We start from the raw sequence: 20,177 nt of genomic DNA, 5'->3' as shown, positions 1-20,177 counted from the left end.
TGCTGAGTTCTGTATACTGTAGAGGTAATCATCCTGATTTACTACATTTCTACCCCATGTTATGGCCTTCTATAGCAATGCTAGGTGATGCTAATGACTACATTAGTGGTTTCAAAAGGAGTTTATCCTTTCTGCTCCAAAATCTTTCTCTCTGAACAATGAAATAGCTGCAGCTGTGACAACAGAGATGCCTGAAGGTAAATAAAACTGGTAAGCGATACATGAGGGCGACTCAAAACTACTGCCGGGGTGAAAAGGGGACAGCAGAGGACAAACCCCACGTTCAGCTTCTGAAAATCTTCTATTCATAACTAAAGGCCAGAGGGGGAATACAATCCTTGGCATGTTTTCATTTGGTCAATTGTGTGGTTGAATGCTGAGATTTGGTGTCACACACACACACACACACACATTGGGCGTGTCAGCTCTCAGTCTCACCACCCAAAGCACCCTTACCCCCACCCGGAAACTACAACTTCCTCCCCCATTCATCTCACTGCGATTTTGTTTTATTTCTCAGGAGCTGTTTTACAAACTCATTTGTCAAGCCACACAAAAGTTTATTGAGCCCTGTGAAACCAAGCTTAGAAAAACAGTGACAGGGAAACTCTTTTTTTATACACAAAGAAGGATCACAGACACAGCAATCAGTTAGCAGGGTTCTGACGTTATTGAGTTGACGCCAAGTGCAGCAAACCTATGGCACAATGAGGTGCTTTTAGTTCCACAAAGTTGGACTTCATTGGAAACAGTCAAATGTAGTTCATCTTCCTTGTGTGGGAGTGTGCTGTATATGCGTGCTCAATTTGAATTCCCTCTTATCACAGCAGGGTGCGTGACGTGCAACCTGCAGGCATTAACCAGCAACCAATATAACAGCATAGAGGAAGAGCTGAGAGAGTTCCAAGGAATCAGTGGAAGTTTCACTCCTGTGGGCGGGAGGAAAAGGGTTGTTGTGAAGGATGACGAGTACTTCTTGTTTCAGCCAAGACACTGAGGTGTGTTCGCTGAGTGTCATAAAGACATTCATTTTCACCTCAGGGTGTAAATTGTGAGTGTGTGTGTGTGTGTGTGTGTGTGTGTGTGTGTGTGTGTGTGTGTGTGTGTGTGTGTGTCATTGTGAGGGAGAAACTCCCTGTAAACTGATATCATGCAGAGACTATCTTTCTTGTTATCCAGAAAAAAAGTAAAGGAAAAAGAGAGGGAAAGAGACAGAGATGTTTTTCTTTTCCTTTTGGTGACAGACAGACATAAATACCAACACATCATCGGTGACAATAATTGTTGAACTAACATTCTGTATATACAATGGGGTGTCTGTGATGAACGATGTGAAATGCAGATGGGTAAAGATGGAGAAATGTAATGAAACCACAACAGTCTAAACACAAAAAGGTGAAGGTGCAGTAGTGAATTAGTGAAGGGGTTAGATTCTGGGTCTTGGTCTTTCTTTATATGAGCTGAAATGAAAAATGAAAAACTCCACACAGAGTATGCAGGGATAGAGTTCGTTCATCCCAATGACCCTATAATGGAATCAGCAGGTGAGGAGAACAAATATATATAGTCAAATTATAATAATTAATTCATGCCATCAGTTTTTCTTTGTTCCCCCCATAATTTTCTTGGGAGAATATTGACTTGAGGATATTGCTTTACATGAAGTGTGTTTAAGAATTCGGGTTTTTCTAATGACATTTAATGATTTCCAGGCAAAACTCAAATAACATGTATTATATCTTTGGCAACATCTACTCTGTAGTTTTGTATTCTGTGGTGATGAATAAGTGGGTATTGGCATGTATTCAAATAGTATATTTCATCTTGGTTTAGAAACATGCAGTGATTATTTTGCGCACGTGTGTGTGGTTGTGTGTGTATGTGTGTAGCTGGTAACTTGCTTTTGGGGATTTCCACTTTTTTTCACTTTAGTTGCAGGATTCCAGGCTCCACAAAAATGCCACAGTTTTTATCTTCACATACTTTTCAAAGCCAGTATAAACTATTGGTAACACGCTTTTGTTTCATCCCTGAAATAAAATAACATTTTGGAGTTGTAATATAAATCATGCATAATGCAAAATTACTCTTCTACGTGATTGTTGCATTATTTTCCTTGTCTCACAAGACCTATTTTTCAGGAAAAATGAATGTGTGGCATGTCTTGCAGAGAAGAAAGACAGACAACTGCAAAAATACTTAAAAGCTTCATAAACCTAAGGCAACTATAAGTTTATGAAGCCTGTTAAACTGGGTTCTGGCACAGGGATGTCACGTTGACCTGACTGAGACGCCCTGCTTTTGTCTGAATAAACAGTCGTGTTTTTTCTGTGGAAGCCCAGAGTCTGACCCCAGACAGGAACAAAGGAGGACATTGGTCTGCTCAAACATTACCACAGACAAAACATCACACGCAGCCAAAAGAATTGTGTTTTTTTGTCACTTCAGAAAAACATATAAATTATACTTTGGATTTGAGCTGTCACTATACCCTGGCAGTTGAGATAACAATACGTCATCGCTTTCATTGTATCATTTTCAAAGGAGCCAAAATAAGCTATCATGACTTGCAGTCAGTCAGGGGAGTTGGCTGGACCATTGACCATCAGGAGTTGAGCCCAGATTCTTCTCCATCAAAACTTGTAAAAATGTACTTCTAAATAGACTATTTCCACACAGTTTTTTTCTTGCATGTGTGGGTTACACATTGTTTAAAAAAATGAAAATTGGAGAAGGAAAGATGGGTTTGGATTTGATTTACCATATAATCTGCACATGAATATTCCAGTCACTTGAATGTCTCAAACCAAAATGACCATTATTACTAGACCTACATGATGGAAAATCCTCAAAACCCACAATACAAAGGCTATTTCATGAATGAGAGGTGAAAACAGCTAACTCAGAAAGCGGAAACCTCCGGGGCTGAAAAATGAAGCCAACACAGAAGTGCCAAAATCTGCAGTTCCTCGATGGCCACTTGAAGCTGGCTCCAAAAGTGAGTCAATCCCCATAGACCCCATGTTAAAATGCCCAACTTTATAGTAGAAATAAACATGTTTACAGCCTGGTACAAAAAATGCTTTTGGTCTCAGCAAATTTCCCCGTTCATGACAACTGTACTGAGGATTAATTTTATTGCCCATTTAAATTTTATTAAGGCTTAAAGTTATGCATAATTAAGGGCATGGCCACTTAGAATAACAGGTGGGTGCCATCACAGGGAAGTCGCTACCACGGCAACGTTGGTTAGGTAACGTAACCATGGCGTAACCCCAGATTCACAGAGTATAGGCATAGCCATAGCCGTTGCTATTTCAGTGTGTTTTCAGTTCATGAAAGTTAATTGTTACATTTTGGTTGGCTAAAAAGTCTCGTTCAGCATTCAGTTGTACTAAAAGACCCTTTAAGGAGTTGGATGTTTTTCCATTAAGTGTTAAGCCTGATTTTAGCTAGCAAACATTAGCATTAGCATTAGCATTATCACAATTAACCATAGACTTTAAATGCATCTTGCTAACCAAGCTAACAGCTAGCGTTAGGGTCAGCTCCACCCTCTCGTCCAAATATGGTCACTTCTGGCTCCAAAAATCCAAGATGCCGACAGTCAAAATGCAAACTCGAGATTTGTCGCGGTGGCTACGTCCATTATTTTTTACAGTCTATGACTCAAACTGATTGAGTAAACTTTCATAATTTGGTTGCAAAATCATTGCTGAAGGATATGAACCACAATATATGATTACACAATATACTGTACATTACACCTGACACCGACCTACAGTGATGTGTGTGTGACACAACTAAATTATTTAGATTCAGTGTTCATTTCCTAGTTTAATCTGACATCTCGTGTGTGAGCCAGCTTTTTAAACTGGCTAACATTATCAGTACAGCTTGTTTTATGGAAGCTGTGGTAACTTATCTGTCAATATATGACAGAATATATATGAATATATGATCAGAATATATGATCAGAAAAAAATTTGGATTGGTCATAAAACTTTCCTTGGGTATTATCACTATTTGTAGGACTACCAGACCAATAAAATCTAAAACTTTTAACTTTGGCTATCTAACATGAGACTAGGCTAGTATGGTGTTGCTAGCCCATGGGAGGCACAACTAAGCTGTCATTGCTAATGGTTTATCAGGCTACATTGCAATGCAAAGTACATTAGCTGTATATAACTCATGCTCTGCTCATATCATGTTTGACATTTACACACCTTTTTTTCCTGGCTCAGCATGAGAGGATGTTTGTGCTACTGTTTCAGCTTAAACTCCTTTACAGTAAAAAGTCTTTGTATATGCATTTTTTCCCCACACTGACTGACTGTGTGAGCTAGCGTTTGGCATAGTAACCTCATCAATTGAAGAACTGACAGAGACCTGTCAGCCAATAAGATACAAGTATTTCCATGCATTTTCCTGTAAACCTTCTTTGATTGGTCTTGCCTCGCTTACCTCATTCACTGAAGATACAGAAATACAACACTACTGTCTTTAGTGACAAACTGCTCAAAGTGAAGAATTATTCAGTGCTAAAGAAAAAATCTTTGGGGCTACAGCAACAAATGCCCAGGTGAGGGGACACCCATGCAGTCAGTCTCAGAGTTCTGTAGGTAAGTCATTCATTATCCAACAAGAGGAAATGGGTGATTTGAGAGTGAAACACTGTGATAAGGATGCCCAAATTGTGTACTACAACATCAAGGCAAGCACAATCTCTGAGTGTACTTGAAGCTCTTTGGGTGTTGCATAAGGTCTTTGTGTTGTGATGTTATGTTTTATCATCCATTTTCATTATCTCCACACCAGGGGTACAAAAGACGTAATATGAAAAGATAAGAAAACAGATTAGTTAAATAAACAAATATAACTAACTTGATCCTTTCACATGAATGTGAAATCATCCTCCTCTTGACTTCAAACATATCACTGGGTGCTTACAGTATGAATGACTGATACGAGTATAATGACACAGCAAAATGGTATGTATGGATTTGTGTGCCTCCATAAGTCGTAAAGCAGCTGCTCTCTCTTCTCTGACACATCTCTGAAGTTTCATCATCGGCTCTGACACGAGCATGCTGCTGAGCTGATCGAGTGGAGGGTGAACTTAAACTTGCACATCAGGCTGAGCTCTTAAAGTTGACAGGACGTTGGATGAATTGGGTGATGTCTAAACACCAGAGCTGTAACTTGGGCATGAAGTGTGGTATAAATCAGCCCATAAATATCAAGACTTCACATCCATGTGTGTCCTGCTTATACAGTTACATTTTGGGATCTGGAAAAGATTAGAGCTTTCACATTCACAATAAGCCATGGGATGGTTTATGAGGGGTTGAACTTTATTAGGCATGGGGTGGTAAGCATCAGAGGGAACATCACAACCCATTATTCAAGCTACATCTTAAACTTAATTTTAGAGCAGTGTGTCTAATCTGTGTTTGGACCATAAATGACTTTGACGTGCAGTCTGCAGGAGGACCAACTCTGATGCATATTTCAGCTATGAGTCTGACTTGGTCTTTAGCAACTAGAGAGCTAGTCTTTTATGTTTTTAGCCCTACATAGTTATACATAAGATTGTGGTACTTGTTCAGATTTTTAACAATGGAAACAATGGCTATGTATAATGTCAAAGTGGTTGTACTTAGTGACGAACCCACAGAGAATTATCATCGAACTGACAAAGTGTTTTACAGTCTTTCAGCTCATTGTTTTGGTTTTCGAGCCCTCAACTTTATTGTTTGGTTCAGTCTCACAGCTCTCATCAACCTCGTTTCCAGCTGCATCAGGCAGCTGTTTTCAGCCAAGAAGCTCTGATGAACTTATTATATGCTAACTGCTCAGCACCAAAGAGCAGACAAAGTTAGTCACTAGCTGGTGAACATAGTGGAGCATTTAGCAGGCAACTATTTGCTAAAATGTTAACCATATTAACTTTGTTAGGTGATAGCAATGTTTTGTTTACATCTTGTTGTGCTGCCCCCAAGTGGTCAAAAAATCAAACTGGGGACATTGGAGTTACTTAGGCCATCCGGCCCATATTTGAAAATATTTTCTGTGATTAGTCAGTGCTAATGCATTACCTCTGTACAACTGCTAAATAATGCCCCAAAATAATTATGTTCTAAAAATAAAAAATAATTCTCCGATATTATTCTCGTATTAATTATCTCCAGTATTGAAGGGTCATACCCTAATTAAACAAAAAGAAAGAAAAACATATCTTCTAACTTAACTCTAGTTTTAAATGGCTGCGCATATTTTTTGAGATGTCTGTCTCTCAGATTTCTGCCTCCACACAGAATACAACAGATGTGAAAGGAATTTTGTTTGTGGTGCTCACAGCAATGAAAACTACATTACAAAAATTCAGCAGTAACTTTCCAGAAGCAGTGTTCCTGTTAACTCTTGATAATGCGCAGAAGAGCAAAAACCCCAAAACTATAATACAAACAAAATCAAATACTACCGTTTTTTGTAATTTAGCCGAACAGACACTCTGTATATGAATCCCCACAGGGCATTTTACTCTGTTTTCTCTTGTCTGAAACAGAAAATATTGTGTGCATGGACCATCTGCTCTCAGAGACCCTTATAATATCATCATTAGCACAGTAACATAAATTTCAGCTGTGGTAAGACCTCAGTTTCTGTTGATGTATTCCAGTGCACACAAATGATCTGGCCTCAAAGTAATGTTATCAGGCCTTCGCTTGTGAGGTTAAATAGGCCATGACTCTGTAAATTGATGTGCGTAACTGGTGTTGTTTGATCTAAATTCAGGTCTGAAGGTCTTTAAACTCTTAATTTTTCCTCTCCCCTTAAACTGAACATCTGCCCAACATCTGGGCATAACAGTTATCCTCCTCTCTTGACACGAGTGGAGTCATGGAGTGATAAACTAACCCTATCCTCTGACTTTCTTTACATTCACGCCAAAAACTTCCTATGAGCACACGCAGCTGCTGCTTTCCCCATCTACTTCATTAATAATTCAAGACCCTTTATTTTCTTCAGTGTGAGCCCTCATGTGGAATTCCTACCAGACTGAGCAAAGCAAGCACAGACTTGATTAGGAATTGTACTTATTCCTAAAGCTTGGAAATGGGCCAAAAATAATGTAAGTTTTACAGATACACATGCCTGTAGTGTGTGTGTGTGTGTGTGTGTGTGTGTGTGTGTGTGTGTGTGCACTCTAGCGCAGCATGTGTGCTTCCCCTGTAAAAGACATTTCAAAAAATTCAGTCGTTCTAAATTACTCTCCACCTCTGCACCTCCTCCCTGTTTCATCACTCATAAATGTTATCTCTTCAGCATAAGTTGTAGACGAACATCGCGCTATAAAGCAACACTCCCATAATCCATTTCATCACTAGCCCATTATCTATGCTTGTTAAATCAAACTAAAACAGATGGCTCCATTAAGAAAGTACTGTAACTTATTTATGCACTACACCAGGGCTGAGCTGGACACCAGTGTCCAACCTTTGACCACTGAATTCCTTGACTCTCAGGGGCTTTCCAATAAATCCTTCCCCCATCACACAGATTTACAGTGCTGCACATGTTGCTATTAGTGACAACAGAAAACTGCAAAGAGACTGCAAGTGATTTGAGTGGGACCTGTCAGAGTTTGCTTCTGTGAAGCTAATTTTCCATCTTACCCATGTGGAGTATTTGAGTTTGCGTAAAACACTGGCTCAGTTGTGTGGTTGACACACCCTGTTAGAAACTTAATATGGAATCAGAGGAGAATCAAAAGTGAATCATAACTGGGAAACTGTAAAAGGAAGCAAAACACTTCACAGAATATGTGCAAGCCAACAAAAAAAACAAAACAGGCCATTCAGTCACAGGGCAGCAGAAGTGTATGTTACACTCACCCTGTGTGTGCATGACTGCAGACCTAAACATTTACTGTACTGTATGGGGTAGTATGTATGGGATAGTTTGGAATAATGCAATGGGAATTGGTTTGAAATGCAGTACATCTCATATAGAGTTCACTTCCATCTCCACTGTGTGTCATCATACCCAAAGTCAGATGTGTAGATTGATATCCCTTCATCTCCTAATCACAAAGATTGACAGATGTGTTTAGCCCAGCTTAGCACAAAAAAAGATGAGTTATTTAGTGGGGATGTCGCAGTCTGCACAAAGCAAAAATGGAGAGAACAGGCAGAAATGGAGCAAGCAGGTTGCCACATCAGGCAGATATTGGCAGCATCCAGGCAAGCCTTGTATGGTGAAAAAAACATCACATTTCGGGGGGAAAAGACAAGTCAAAGGGCACCACACAGCAGGAACACTATGACATCAATGTGATGTCACAGGGAGGAAAGAAGCTGGACAGCATAGGGCGGTAAGATCAACAGATGACTCACTTGATTTGACTTTTGGAAATCCCGGCATAGCTTCGTCATCTGAGTTACCGCCGCTGGTGCTGCAGCTGGCCACGTCATCAGATATTGAACAAGCCGTCCAAGACATTGGAAATTCATCAGCAGTGAAGTGCACGACAAGATAAACAGGGATGATTTATGGAAGTCCAAAATTATTGTCAGATGCTAGATAGAGGAAGCATACGAGGAAGCTACTATTAAAACATTTTAAGCATGGATCTTCATGTTCAGTTGAGCAAGAAGTTGTTCATGTATTTCATATAATTATGCTGTTATGTGGACATTCTTAGTGTACTCTCTGTACTTTACTCTGCAGGAAAAAGTGTTGTCCATTTCCTGAGGATAGGAGGGAGCACTGGAAGGAGCAACATCAACACTTATCTCCTCTCCTCTGGCAAGTATGAATGTTGACCTTGGCAGGGAGGTCCTTGTGGTCCTTGTACGCCAAGATGTCCCATGGGAGGAGGGAGTAGGTTAGAGGCTGCTGATGAACGGAAAAATCTGAAGTACTCAGAACTGGCAGATGATTGCATGGAGGCAGGCTAGGAGGGTGTCATGTATCCTGAGGATAACAGTGGCAGGGTGTTGTCCCTCTCCTAGGAGAGTACAGGGACAAACACTGATGAGCGGTGCAGCTGACCAATGCACACTGAAAGAGGAAATGCCACACCATGCACTCCTCTGAGTTGTTGGGAACAAACTGACAGAGTTGAACTGTTTCTCTTTCACTTTTGTATCGCCAAATCATGAAATGCACCACTGATCTATCTTATTTTTCTCATCTGTCCCTGATAGTAGAAAGAAAATGTGGGACACATGCCTTTAAAGTGGCAGGAGTAACATCACTTTCTTCTTCTGCTGTCTGAAAGGAGGTTACTGTTACAACCAGTGAAAACGGTGCAGTCACACTAAAGCCTAGCCTGTGTTGCGTAACTGAACCATGACTTGCCTAAAGTAGCAAGCTATGTGACAGCTGGGATGATGTTATGTTTCAGCTGAATCTGGATCTTTTTGTCAGTGTGTGTGTGTGTGTGTGTGTGTGTGTGTGTGTATGAATTCATTGCCTCACAATAAACACTAAAAGCTTTCCTGAGACACATTCCACTGGAGCTTATCTGCTGAAAAACAGCATTTCTAGGATCTCAAGGCATGGAGAATATTAAGTTGTTGGATTATTTTGACAAGAAATCACTGAGGCGAAACATTTTCTGTGTATTTAATACATAACAAAACATATGTTAAACATTACAATACCATAGGAATGCCTCTGTTCAGTCTTTTCTAATCGCAACATGAAGTCAGTGTAAAAGCATACATGTGTAACCAATCACATGACACAATGCGCTCTATGTCAGCACATCAAAAGAGTATGCTGTTTCCTACAACAGACAGTGAGTAAACTGTATAGCTCAATGTTTATGACACATAAAACATTGTCTCTTAGTGTCAAGCTGTGACACATCACACACACACACACACACACACACACACACACACACACACAAACTTTAAAGCAATGCAGTGATGTTTTTTGGTTATTTGGTCCCTAATAAACATTTGGTTGTTGCACATCACAGCTGCTGCCTACAGAACATGAGCGCAGTAAAGCTTTTCAGTGATTGTTTGGTCATAAACATCTTAGCTGTCTGTGGTCTATGTGCTGACACGGCAGGATTAATACCACATAAACTATGTGAATCATTTGCACTACTAGGATTGATGCAATGCAAAGAGACCGTACAGTTTAACAATTCATACTGTACATATATGGTACAGAGGATATGGGAGTTATATCTATCTGCTCTTTAATCTTAGTAGTCCCAGTTGAAGCATTCAGACAACATTTTGGAAATATTTAGAATGAAAATAAAACTAGAAAGTTGATTTGCATGTAGCATGTTTGAGGACGGATTAAACGAGCAAGATGCAACATGTTAATTACTGAGCTTTAGACACGCTGGTAGGCAGACTTTGTTACTTTTTGACACAGCCAGGCTAGCAGTTTCCCTCTGCTCCCAGTCATTATGCTAAACTAATTTAAGCTGGCTGTAGCTTCACGTTTCTCAGCAAGAAAGGAAATGAGCATATTTCCCTAATTGTAAAGCTATGACACACAGAACACACATTCACAAGATAATTCAAAGACCTTAGTTGCATGCAACAACTCCAAATTGATTTAAATTACTTGTCTGAAGGATTGAACTAATATGACATGAGATTATGACATATGATTAATACTAAGACAGCAGGACTTGAACACTGAGCCGGTCAGTGCAGTGACTAAAATGATGAGGCAGCATTGTATGAAGTGGAGCGTTCAGCAGACTCAGTGTGTGAATTACAACATGAAAGAGGCAAAAAAAACAGCTAAAATATACATAAATACAACTTGAAAGATTAAAAATATTACTCTGCTAATACTATCAATGCCCATCAGATTATGCACAAAGTTGAGGGAGGGATTTTTTTTAGCCTCCCCCAACCCCAATTTACACACACAAACACAATACAATCCTACATATCATGTAAAGGCAATGATTTTACACATTTACAGTCACTCTTTTGGCTTTACATATGAGTTACAATATTTATATGATTTCAGTATCAGCTCCATATAATAAAACTGCTCTCTAAGTGCTTTTTCAACCAGTCCATCAAAGTTGTTATTAGCCAGTCCTCACGATTTTCTACGTGACTCGTCTGTAAAGACAATAGCATTTTCTTTATTTCTTCTCATTTTCATCTAATGTCAAACATAATGCTAACAGTGGACAGATCCTTCTAAGAATAAATCAGTTGTAACATAAGTTTACATTGCATTATAGCTATTTAGATTTAGCAACAGTGTTCAAAAAAATGCTCATAGAGTAGTTTCAGATCAGCGGTGGGTTGTCTACAGCTACGGCAGAGTACTCAGCCTCAGATATGTTGGAAGGCTCAATGAGGCGTGCCAAGCCTGTCGTCGTGGAGTATTTAAAGATGAAGGCCTTCATGAGGTCATAACGGTAGTTTCTGTTGATGAAGTTGTAGAGGATGGGATTGAAACAGCAGTGGAGCAAGGACAGGCACTGGGTGAGGTGTAAGGCCACATAGATCAAATTCTCCAGGCCACAGGTCAGAGGCACCAGACCCATCTGAGAGAGAGCATCAACCAGGAGGACGCCATGGTACGGCCCCCAGCAGCCCAGGAAAACCACGATATAAGCCAGGATCACCCTGCGGCTCACACGTCGCTCCTGCTCTAATGTGGAAGATAAAGGAGAAGACGAGCGAGTGAAAGCTTTGGCTAGCAGGGCGTAGAACACTGCGATAATTGGGAAGGGGAGAACAAAGCCCAGCAGGATGAAGCTCAGCTGCACTCCCACCATCCACTCCCTGGGGTTGTCCTCTGGGTACACAGGCCTGCACAGCATGGTGTCCCCATGCGATGCCTTCACAGTATGCAGGAAGTAAGTATCTGGCAAGGAGGCCACCAGAGCCAGAAGCCACACCCCCACACATGCTGTGGGGCGGATTAGCTTCCTGCACATGCTTCCCTCGTTTTCTCCGTGCCGCGTCACACTTAGGTAGCGGTCTACACTCATGCACGCCAGGAAGAAGATGCTGCTGAAGAGGTTGACGGAGAACACAAGGTGTGTGAGTTTACACGCCACTTCACCAAAGGGCCAGTGGCCGTGCTGGGCCAGTGAGCTCACCCACACAGGCAGAGTGACGCACACACACAGGTCTGCAACTGCCAGGTGGGTGATGTACATGTGTGTCTCATGGCGAGAGGTGGAGTCTCTTGGAGCACGGATATTGACCCAGAGGACCAGAGCGTTGGCAGCCAGACCAACGATGAAGATAAAAGTGTAGAGGACACACATGGAGTAGAGCAAGGCGCTCCGGTTGAATGCCGTGGCACACGTCATTGTGTCCACGCTTGATATGTTGCCAAAGGTGTCAGAGAAGTTGAGATACCCCAACGACTCCCACAGGTCCTCCAGGTCACTGGTACTCAGACTCATTTTTCAGCACTGGGAGAGGACCACAGACCACTGGGAGTTAACACACACCACCTCTGACCTTGGACAGATCCTGTGAAAACAAGACATCAATTCATCATTTCTAGCAACATAACTCACAGATTAACTACAAATCTAAAGATTCAGTGGCTAACTTGTACCAGGTTTTTCATTTCACCTGTGGTATTACATTTAAGATGCAATTTTCAGATGCTTAAAGCACAGCATTTTTTACCCGTGTGGATTTGAACTGCACGAGCTAATAAAACATAAATCTGCTTGTGGTATGCCACCAGATCCTGAGGAATCTTAATGTGGTTAACTTGTTAAAACACTGCTTTCATGAGTTAATAGAGGCTCTCTGTTGTCATGTCACAAATGTAGACGTTCTCCAGGACTGATGTGCAGTCAGGGGGCTGTATAATAAATGTTTACATTAGCTCCACTAGCACAGAGTGCAGATTAGACATAAGGAAGTGGGATCAAGAAGTCCAAACAGAGTGTATTTCCGGAGCGTTCCTGGCATTCCAAGATAAAGGACTGGTCAGGGTGGGAAACCTGATGCCACTTAAAAGTATGTTTTCCTTTAACATGCTTGTTATAGTAAAAAAATCCTGTGTTTCTTTTCTTCTCTTGAAGCGAGCAAGTAAAGGGAGCTGTCACCACCCAGATGATCAAAGAAAAGGCCGCTCATAACCTTGAATACGTCATTTTACAACATCTGAATCTAATAACACATGCACATAATTTCAAATTGCTACATATACACACAGAGTAAGGTGACTGAAGCAATATGCAAGATCACAGAAGCAGCCTGGCATGCCAATAACCCGGTGTGACTCTTTTGAGCCAAAGGAGCCACAATGAAATGTTCATCCCTGCATGGCTGCATCTGCCTTGTCTTCACAGTTTGTGCTGTGATGTCTCTCTCAGCTCCTCTAACTGGCTGCCTGCCAGAGGTGAAAGGTGACAGATCAAAACCAGAACACGAGCGGCTTAACCCTCCTGTTGCCCCTGAGTGACTCCTACGCCCACAGAGTGAATTGTGTGCAGAGATCAGCGGGAGGCTTGACGCCTGCAAAATGGTCCGACTATGATATAAACGAGGGTCACCGACCACTGGGCGACACAGCATGCCGAGAGGCAGTGAAATGTGAACGCTTCAGACATCTGTCTGTGTTGCAGACTTGTGCTGTATGTACACAGGATCACTGCCACAAAGAGGCTGATCCTAGTAAAAGGAAATGTTTCTTCTACTAAAAATAAGTATATACAAAGCCTCCTGCAACTTATCAAGATATGCAGCATTTGTTATGTCTACCTGGTATCAGTTTACTTCACTATTTCCATTTGATGCTATTGGCAAATATATAACATTCATCTGACAGGTATAGTTACCATTTACATTGCTGATTGGGATTTTACATACAAAATGACAACAGACAGATATACTGTATTTGTCAGCCATCACAGATTTTGCCATGCTGCTTATATTGTAGTAGCTATCCCATTATTATATGTGAATGTACTGGGTCATTTTAGGCAATGTTGCAAATCATTAAACAGAACTTCTTTATGGAAATATTACATTTTTATATGATTATTACATGAATCTTATGAAGTACCTTAATTTTTTGTGCATTTACTTCACTACATTAGCGAGCATCTGGTTATTTCATCTATGAACAGTTCATTCCAATATAAGATATACTGTGACAGAAGAGTTTGTCCTTATCACACTCCTAACAAGAGTCAATGAGTAATCTTAGTTTTGACACATTAAGCTGATAATACTTCTGTCCTTTTACTTCATCTTGAATGCAGAGATTTTACTTGTAATGAGGTATTTCTACATTTTCATGGTGCTAATTTGACTTAATAATGGATCTAAAAAGGTCTTCTATCACTGCCTGTGATAAACCTGACCTTTAATTTTACTCCGAGTTACTTTGAGACACTGCAGAGTTCTATTCATTGTAATAGGGGGATTGTCTATGCTGAGATAATCCCTCACAATGGTCTCTGTCTAATTCCCTTATATTATATGGAAAATACCTGGAGGTGCCAGGTAGCACCACAGGCTTCAAGCTAATTAACCTTTTAACACCCGCACCATCAGATAACAGCTGCCCATCTCTCTCTGTCTCTCTCTCTCCCTCTCTCTCTCTCTCTGTCACTCTCTCTCTTCCCCCTCGCTTTCAACCCGCCAGCATCTAGTTACAAATTAGCTGAAAACGGCTTTTGTCTCTCAATACACAGAAAATAAAAGCGATTGAAAGGCAGTTTCATGTGCTAATGCTGCCGACAAGAATAGCGCAGGTGCACCATGTTTTTCAGAAGTTTCTTCCTCCAGTCTTTATATAAAAGCTTTCTGTGGTTAGGATAAAATATCTGCCTTTAAAAAAGGGACATCGACGCAACACGCACATAAACAGTAAACGCGTTTCCTTGGCGTCATTACGCACAACAAATCCCAAACTTCTGCTGCTGACGACAAAGTTACAGTGTCATTGTTACCATTGTTGACTTGGCTGATTTGAAACAGCCTTCTCTTATCAGATGTTATGTCAGCTCACAGTAGCCTGGCTCGATGTTTGAATGGGGTGGGAAATAAACAGCGCAGAAAAACAGGCTGGGAAAGATGAAGAGATACAAATAAATCGCTCAAATGTTACTAAAATATTCCTTAAAGAACTTTATGTTGCTATGATATCAGAAACAATGCAAAGAACGTGATTTATTCTGGTTTACTAACTGTAACAATTAGTGTTAATACAGTTGTTCAAATCTATTCCTTAAACGATTAAAATACATTTTCATCTAAGAGCACTGAAAACCGCAGGTATCGAGCATCTCTCAGGATTTCAAACTGTTGAAAAAAGCTGAAAAACCTGCTGAACGCCCACTTCTCCTGCGCCACACAAGCCCATATTTGCAGCTTACCTGTTTGTTTGTTTGTTTTTTAAGTCTTCCTCCCTCCAAACACTCCTTTTCTCAGACTAGTTTTCGCTTTAGTGTTTGCCGTTGAAGGATAACTTCAGCTCGCTCCACTGCAGGAAAACTTCGGCGCGCTTTCTCTCGCCTCTCAGCATGGATCTGAGGCTGTTCCTCGTTCTGCACTTGCTAATACTCACATGGGCTACGCCTCCAAGGCAGGTCCTAAAGGCATGCGTATTGGCATGGCATCACCTTAGGCGCGCAATGAACAGCAGGCAACAGCACAGCGAGTTTCGGTCAAGAAGGAGGAAAAAACAATGAATTTCTGCTTTCCTCCCACCAATATATATATATATATATATATATATATATATATATATATATATATATTTGACACATAATACAACATTTAATACATTGCTGAATATTCCAATGTTACCTCAATGCAGGACCAAACATGTTCATAACGTGTGCTGTATTGTACGTGCAGAGTCTCATGCAAGAACTTTCTAGGGAAGTGGCTCCAATATAAGAATAAAAATGCAATAGTACGTGAGAAATTGAACATTTTACATACAATTTCAAAACTTTTAAAATGACACTCCACCTGTTAAGATGCTACACACGTGTTCTGTAACAGTGTAACACTGCTATATATGATAATGATACATAATAAATAAGTTTCATGCAACATTTAACATGAAACTTGCAATTTTTTACATGGAATGCAGGTCTTTAATTTCTTATAAAGTATATAGAGCATAATATTATGTTATATTATATATATTATGACTGTATATTATAGAAAGCATATAGTGCAATGTATGAAATCAGTACAGGGGCTATAATAATATTAAAAATGCAACAATATTCTGCAAACTTGTACATTTTAAATCAATTTGTATAGCTTTTTAAAGAGCATTCTGCCTATTTAGAGGCTGCACACATGTACCATAACAGTCATTCAGTCAGATTTTGATATGATTTAGAAAATGCTATAAAATAAAGCCAATTTTTAAACTACAACATACACAGTACTATACATATCAACCACATTCAACAAAATTACAAAGGCAGCGGCAGTGTTCTTTGATCGCTTCACCCCAAAGTTAACTAAATATGAAACCAGACATGCAGACAGTCAGTAAACTACATTTATTGCCCTCAAATTCCACCCAAAACCAACAAAGGCCCACACCCACACCCACAGACGTAACTGAAAGCACCCTCTGAATAACGGATAACCTCAAACCTTATGTAAATGATTTGGTTTATGTTTCAATCTGATGAGGGTTTTTATTTAGAATCATTCTGACTAATCTGTCCACAAAATTAAGGTGGAAAAAGTGTTGATTTTTTTTACTTTTTATGTTTTTGATAATGCAATACTTGTCCTTAAACAAACTCAGCTGCAGAAGCCTTGTTGTTTCATTGTTTCATTGTTTCATTGTCATTTGAGCCTTTATTCAGTCTCAGTTTAGTCACATTCTCTTAGAAGCGGAACAAAGCCTTGCGGGTGGCTCATCTGTTTTCTGAAAGCCACTGAAAGCTCACCTGCAACTCTGGTGGCCTCGCAGCTGCTTCCACCACGGCAATTAACCCCAAGTTCAATACAAAACAGCCTCACAAAAAGAGGGATAAATGGTGGAAAAATACAGATTAATGATGTTTAAATTACCAAATGATGATAAAATAGTTTGATAGGGCTCATAAGTGAAAGTAATTTTTTGGATATCATGCGCAGCGAGTGAAGTATTGTCTTAACCAGGTGTATCCAGTTTATTTGCTTAGGAAAAAGATATCAGTGACCGTTACAGGTCCCCCCACAGAGGTTTATTATGACTGTATTCAGTGATGAAATACAACCAGCAGGCTGCTCTGGCCTCATTAAAGAGCAGAGTAGTGAAGTCAGTTTCAATGAGGCTTTAAAGAGAGTTCCCACTACGCACGCATACCCATTGTCCTCCGTATCAGGAGCATCAGCAAGGATTTGTAAGCCTTTCTGATAAGCATCCGTAGCCTTGCAGACTGCTGCCAACCTCTGTTCTGCAGTAGTCATTCACAGGGAAGCTGGACTGGGAAAAGCAGGGGTGGTTGTGTGTATGCGTGTGTATGTGTGTGTGTACCAGGTATTCCTGATGTTGTGGGGACATGCCTCCCTTATGGGGACAAAAAACAAGTCCCCTTAATATTAATAATTCATTTTAGGGTGAAGACTTTGTTTAAAGTTAAGGTAAGTTTGGGGTTATATTAAGGTTAGGGTAAGATTTAGTGTTAGGCAAGTTGTTGTTATGGTTGAGATTAGGATAAGTCTCCAGGAAATGAATGTAAGTCAGTGTAATGTCCTTTGAAGTCATGGAAACACGACTGTGAGTGTGTGTGTGTGTGCATGTGTGTGAATGGAAGTCTGTCCATTCAGTGGATGGAAATGTTCCTACACTCTCAATTGTATACACTTTGCTTCTTAATTGTAGTCTCACCCATTCATTTCCCATGGCACCACAGATGGACAATATTTAAACAAAACATTCCAAATTTCATGTAGCCGGATATCATGTAGCCGTATGACAATCAGATGACATAAACTACATTTTTCATTTTTCAGACAGAATATTTGTAAATCATTCAGATTTGACCGGAACACAACAGGAGGGTTAAACGTCACTCAAGCTTCTACTGAAGAGATGAAAACATTCCTCAAATCAATACAGGAAAAAAAGAAACATTTCATTGTTTTCCATTGATTGAGCTCAATTATCTTTTTTTTTTTTCAATTGCCTATATTTTTGAAATTTGGTTAAAAATTACACGATATTTAGATGGTCTAAATGACCCCAACATTTTGTGTGGTTTATAACAAACTGTGAAGAAAAGTGTAAAGTTTGCATTTGTAAATGTATTTGGTTTCATGGCTTTTATTTTGTTGTTTCCTCTAAACACGGAAGTAGTTTTACTCTTAATATTTTGAAAAGAACATACCGTATGTAACAAATGGAAAGGTAAACAGAAAGTTAAGACAAACACACACACACACACACACACACACACACACACACACACACACACGCAGATTAATAATTGATAAGGTTGAACTGGAGTGTGTTATTGAGTTTAGCTACAAGGAAACTGTATTTATGTATGTGTAAGGATATATGTGTAAGGTTTATATGTTAATTTAGATAAATTTGTGGTGCTCCTAGCAAAATTATGGTCCAACAGAGTTTTAATTCATCGCCTTACCTTCTGTTTGGTTACTCTTCTGTTCCACTCTTACGTTGGTTTAAGGAAGTGCATGGAAAACAATAAACAGCCTCAGACCATCAGTTGACTTATTAAACTGGCAGGCTACAGATGAAAACCTGCAGTGGTTAATGTGATTAGAACAGAGGCTGTCAAAACATGCGCTAATACAATATTACTTTATCCAAAACACAGACTGCAAAGTGGAGACTTATTAGGTTAGTTACACTATTAAACTGCACAGTCCAGTTTCATATGATGTAAACTGTTATATAACAAGCTAATTATGTTTATTATTATCAGTATTGGGTGGAGCTCTGCTTGTTATTTTCCAGGTCTCAGCTGGTGGCAAAAGCAGACCAGCCCTTTACAGTAAAATCCCAGACTTTTGAAGATTCTGCCCATTGAGATCAGACAGATCTGTAACATAGTTAAGACAAGTGCTATACAAATAAATTCTTAATTATTATTTTCTATATTAGTTGGGTGACAAGATGTGTTTGAATTCATGTTGTTGATGAATCAGCTTCCAGATCGCAAAGCAAAAGTCAGCTGGTCTGGTGACCATTAGTGAAGGATGTAAATAATGGTATTAACTTAATAACCTGCATCTTCAGACTGATCAGTTCAACATCAGTGTAACTTTGTGCCAAAGACGGTCTTTTTTAATGTGACATCTGTGCTGGATGTGCTGCTGCCAGGTCACATGACCTCAAATATCTGGATGGGTGTTCAAAACTTTGAGAAATGCATGATGTCATTTGCTCTGAGCAAAAAGAAACCAAACAAAGAAAACACCAGTCTGATCCTGATTTTAGTGGGATGTGGCCTGTTTGTATCTTCAAAGGCAAGAACAGACTGTGTTGAAATATTTTAAGATGCAGTAAAACGTTCTGATGTCAGTATATCTTAGAACAGAGTAACAGTAACTCATATCAACTGCACACAACTATTATGCACCAGAGTAAAGTACAGTTAACCAAAGACCACTACAATCCCCTACGCACAACTATAGTCTACTACAGACAACTGCAGCACCAACAAACATCATGATTTCATCTTTTTGTCATAAAACCATGAACAGAAAAAACAACCCAACCTGCCAGGAAAGATTTGCCGATGCAGCGTCCAAATCTTCATGGATCAGAAGCTGAAACGCCTCCCTGCCATGCAGCCATCCGAGAAATCCCCTCGAAAATGCCCACAGGATGATCACTGACTGCAAGCAGTGGTATGAAACTGTGAGGCCCATTCTTGACAGTGGAGACACTAAAAAAGTGACAATAAGCAGGCTGGAGGCAAGTCTGTTGAGTGAGGAGATGGAGTTCACAGGAGAACTCAAAAAGAGCAGCAACACAATCTCTGAGAGAGATTCAGAGATCTCCTCCCTGAAGCAACATCTCCAAATGAGGAGCAAAGAGGCAGACAATATTGAGAGCTTCTGGAATGACCGCAAAATGGGAGGCAGGATGAGTGCATGAAAAAGGTGAAGCAGCTGGAAGAGCAGTTCAACCAGAGGGACATTGAAATCCTGGCGCTCAGGAAGGAGAAGGAGGATCTCTCCAAGAGGCTCACA

General features: G+C 40.1%; 1 protein-coding gene across 1 annotated transcript; it reads right to left on the bottom strand.

Annotated features, from left to right (window-relative positions):
- Positions 1–9,622: 9,622 nt before the first annotated feature.
- On the bottom strand, positions 9,623–15,561 carry LOC122992485 (atypical chemokine receptor 3-like). The gene is made up of 2 exons (XM_044366306.1): positions 15,368–15,561; positions 9,623–12,497 (listed from the first exon to the last, which is right to left on the bottom strand). The coding sequence occupies exon 2, from the start codon at positions 12,425–12,427 to the stop codon at positions 11,294–11,296; it is 1,134 nt and encodes a 377-aa protein (XP_044222241.1). The 5' UTR covers positions 12,428–12,497; positions 15,368–15,561; the 3' UTR covers positions 9,623–11,293.
- Positions 15,562–20,177: the final 4,616 nt, after the last annotated feature.

This window comes from Thunnus albacares, chromosome 11, assembly GCF_914725855.1.
Source record: "Thunnus albacares chromosome 11, fThuAlb1.1, whole genome shotgun sequence".
Taxonomy (NCBI): Eukaryota; Metazoa; Chordata; class Actinopteri; order Scombriformes; family Scombridae; genus Thunnus; species Thunnus albacares.
Note: the sequence above shows the minus strand (reverse complement) of the source record. Positions and strands in the feature narration are given on the sequence as shown.

What these genes read in the sequence shown, in the direction of transcription:
- LOC122992485 (XM_044366306.1), bottom strand. Translation starts at nt 12,427, where the DNA reads ATGAGTCTGAGTACCAGTGACCTGGAGGACCTGTGGGAGTCGTTGGGG.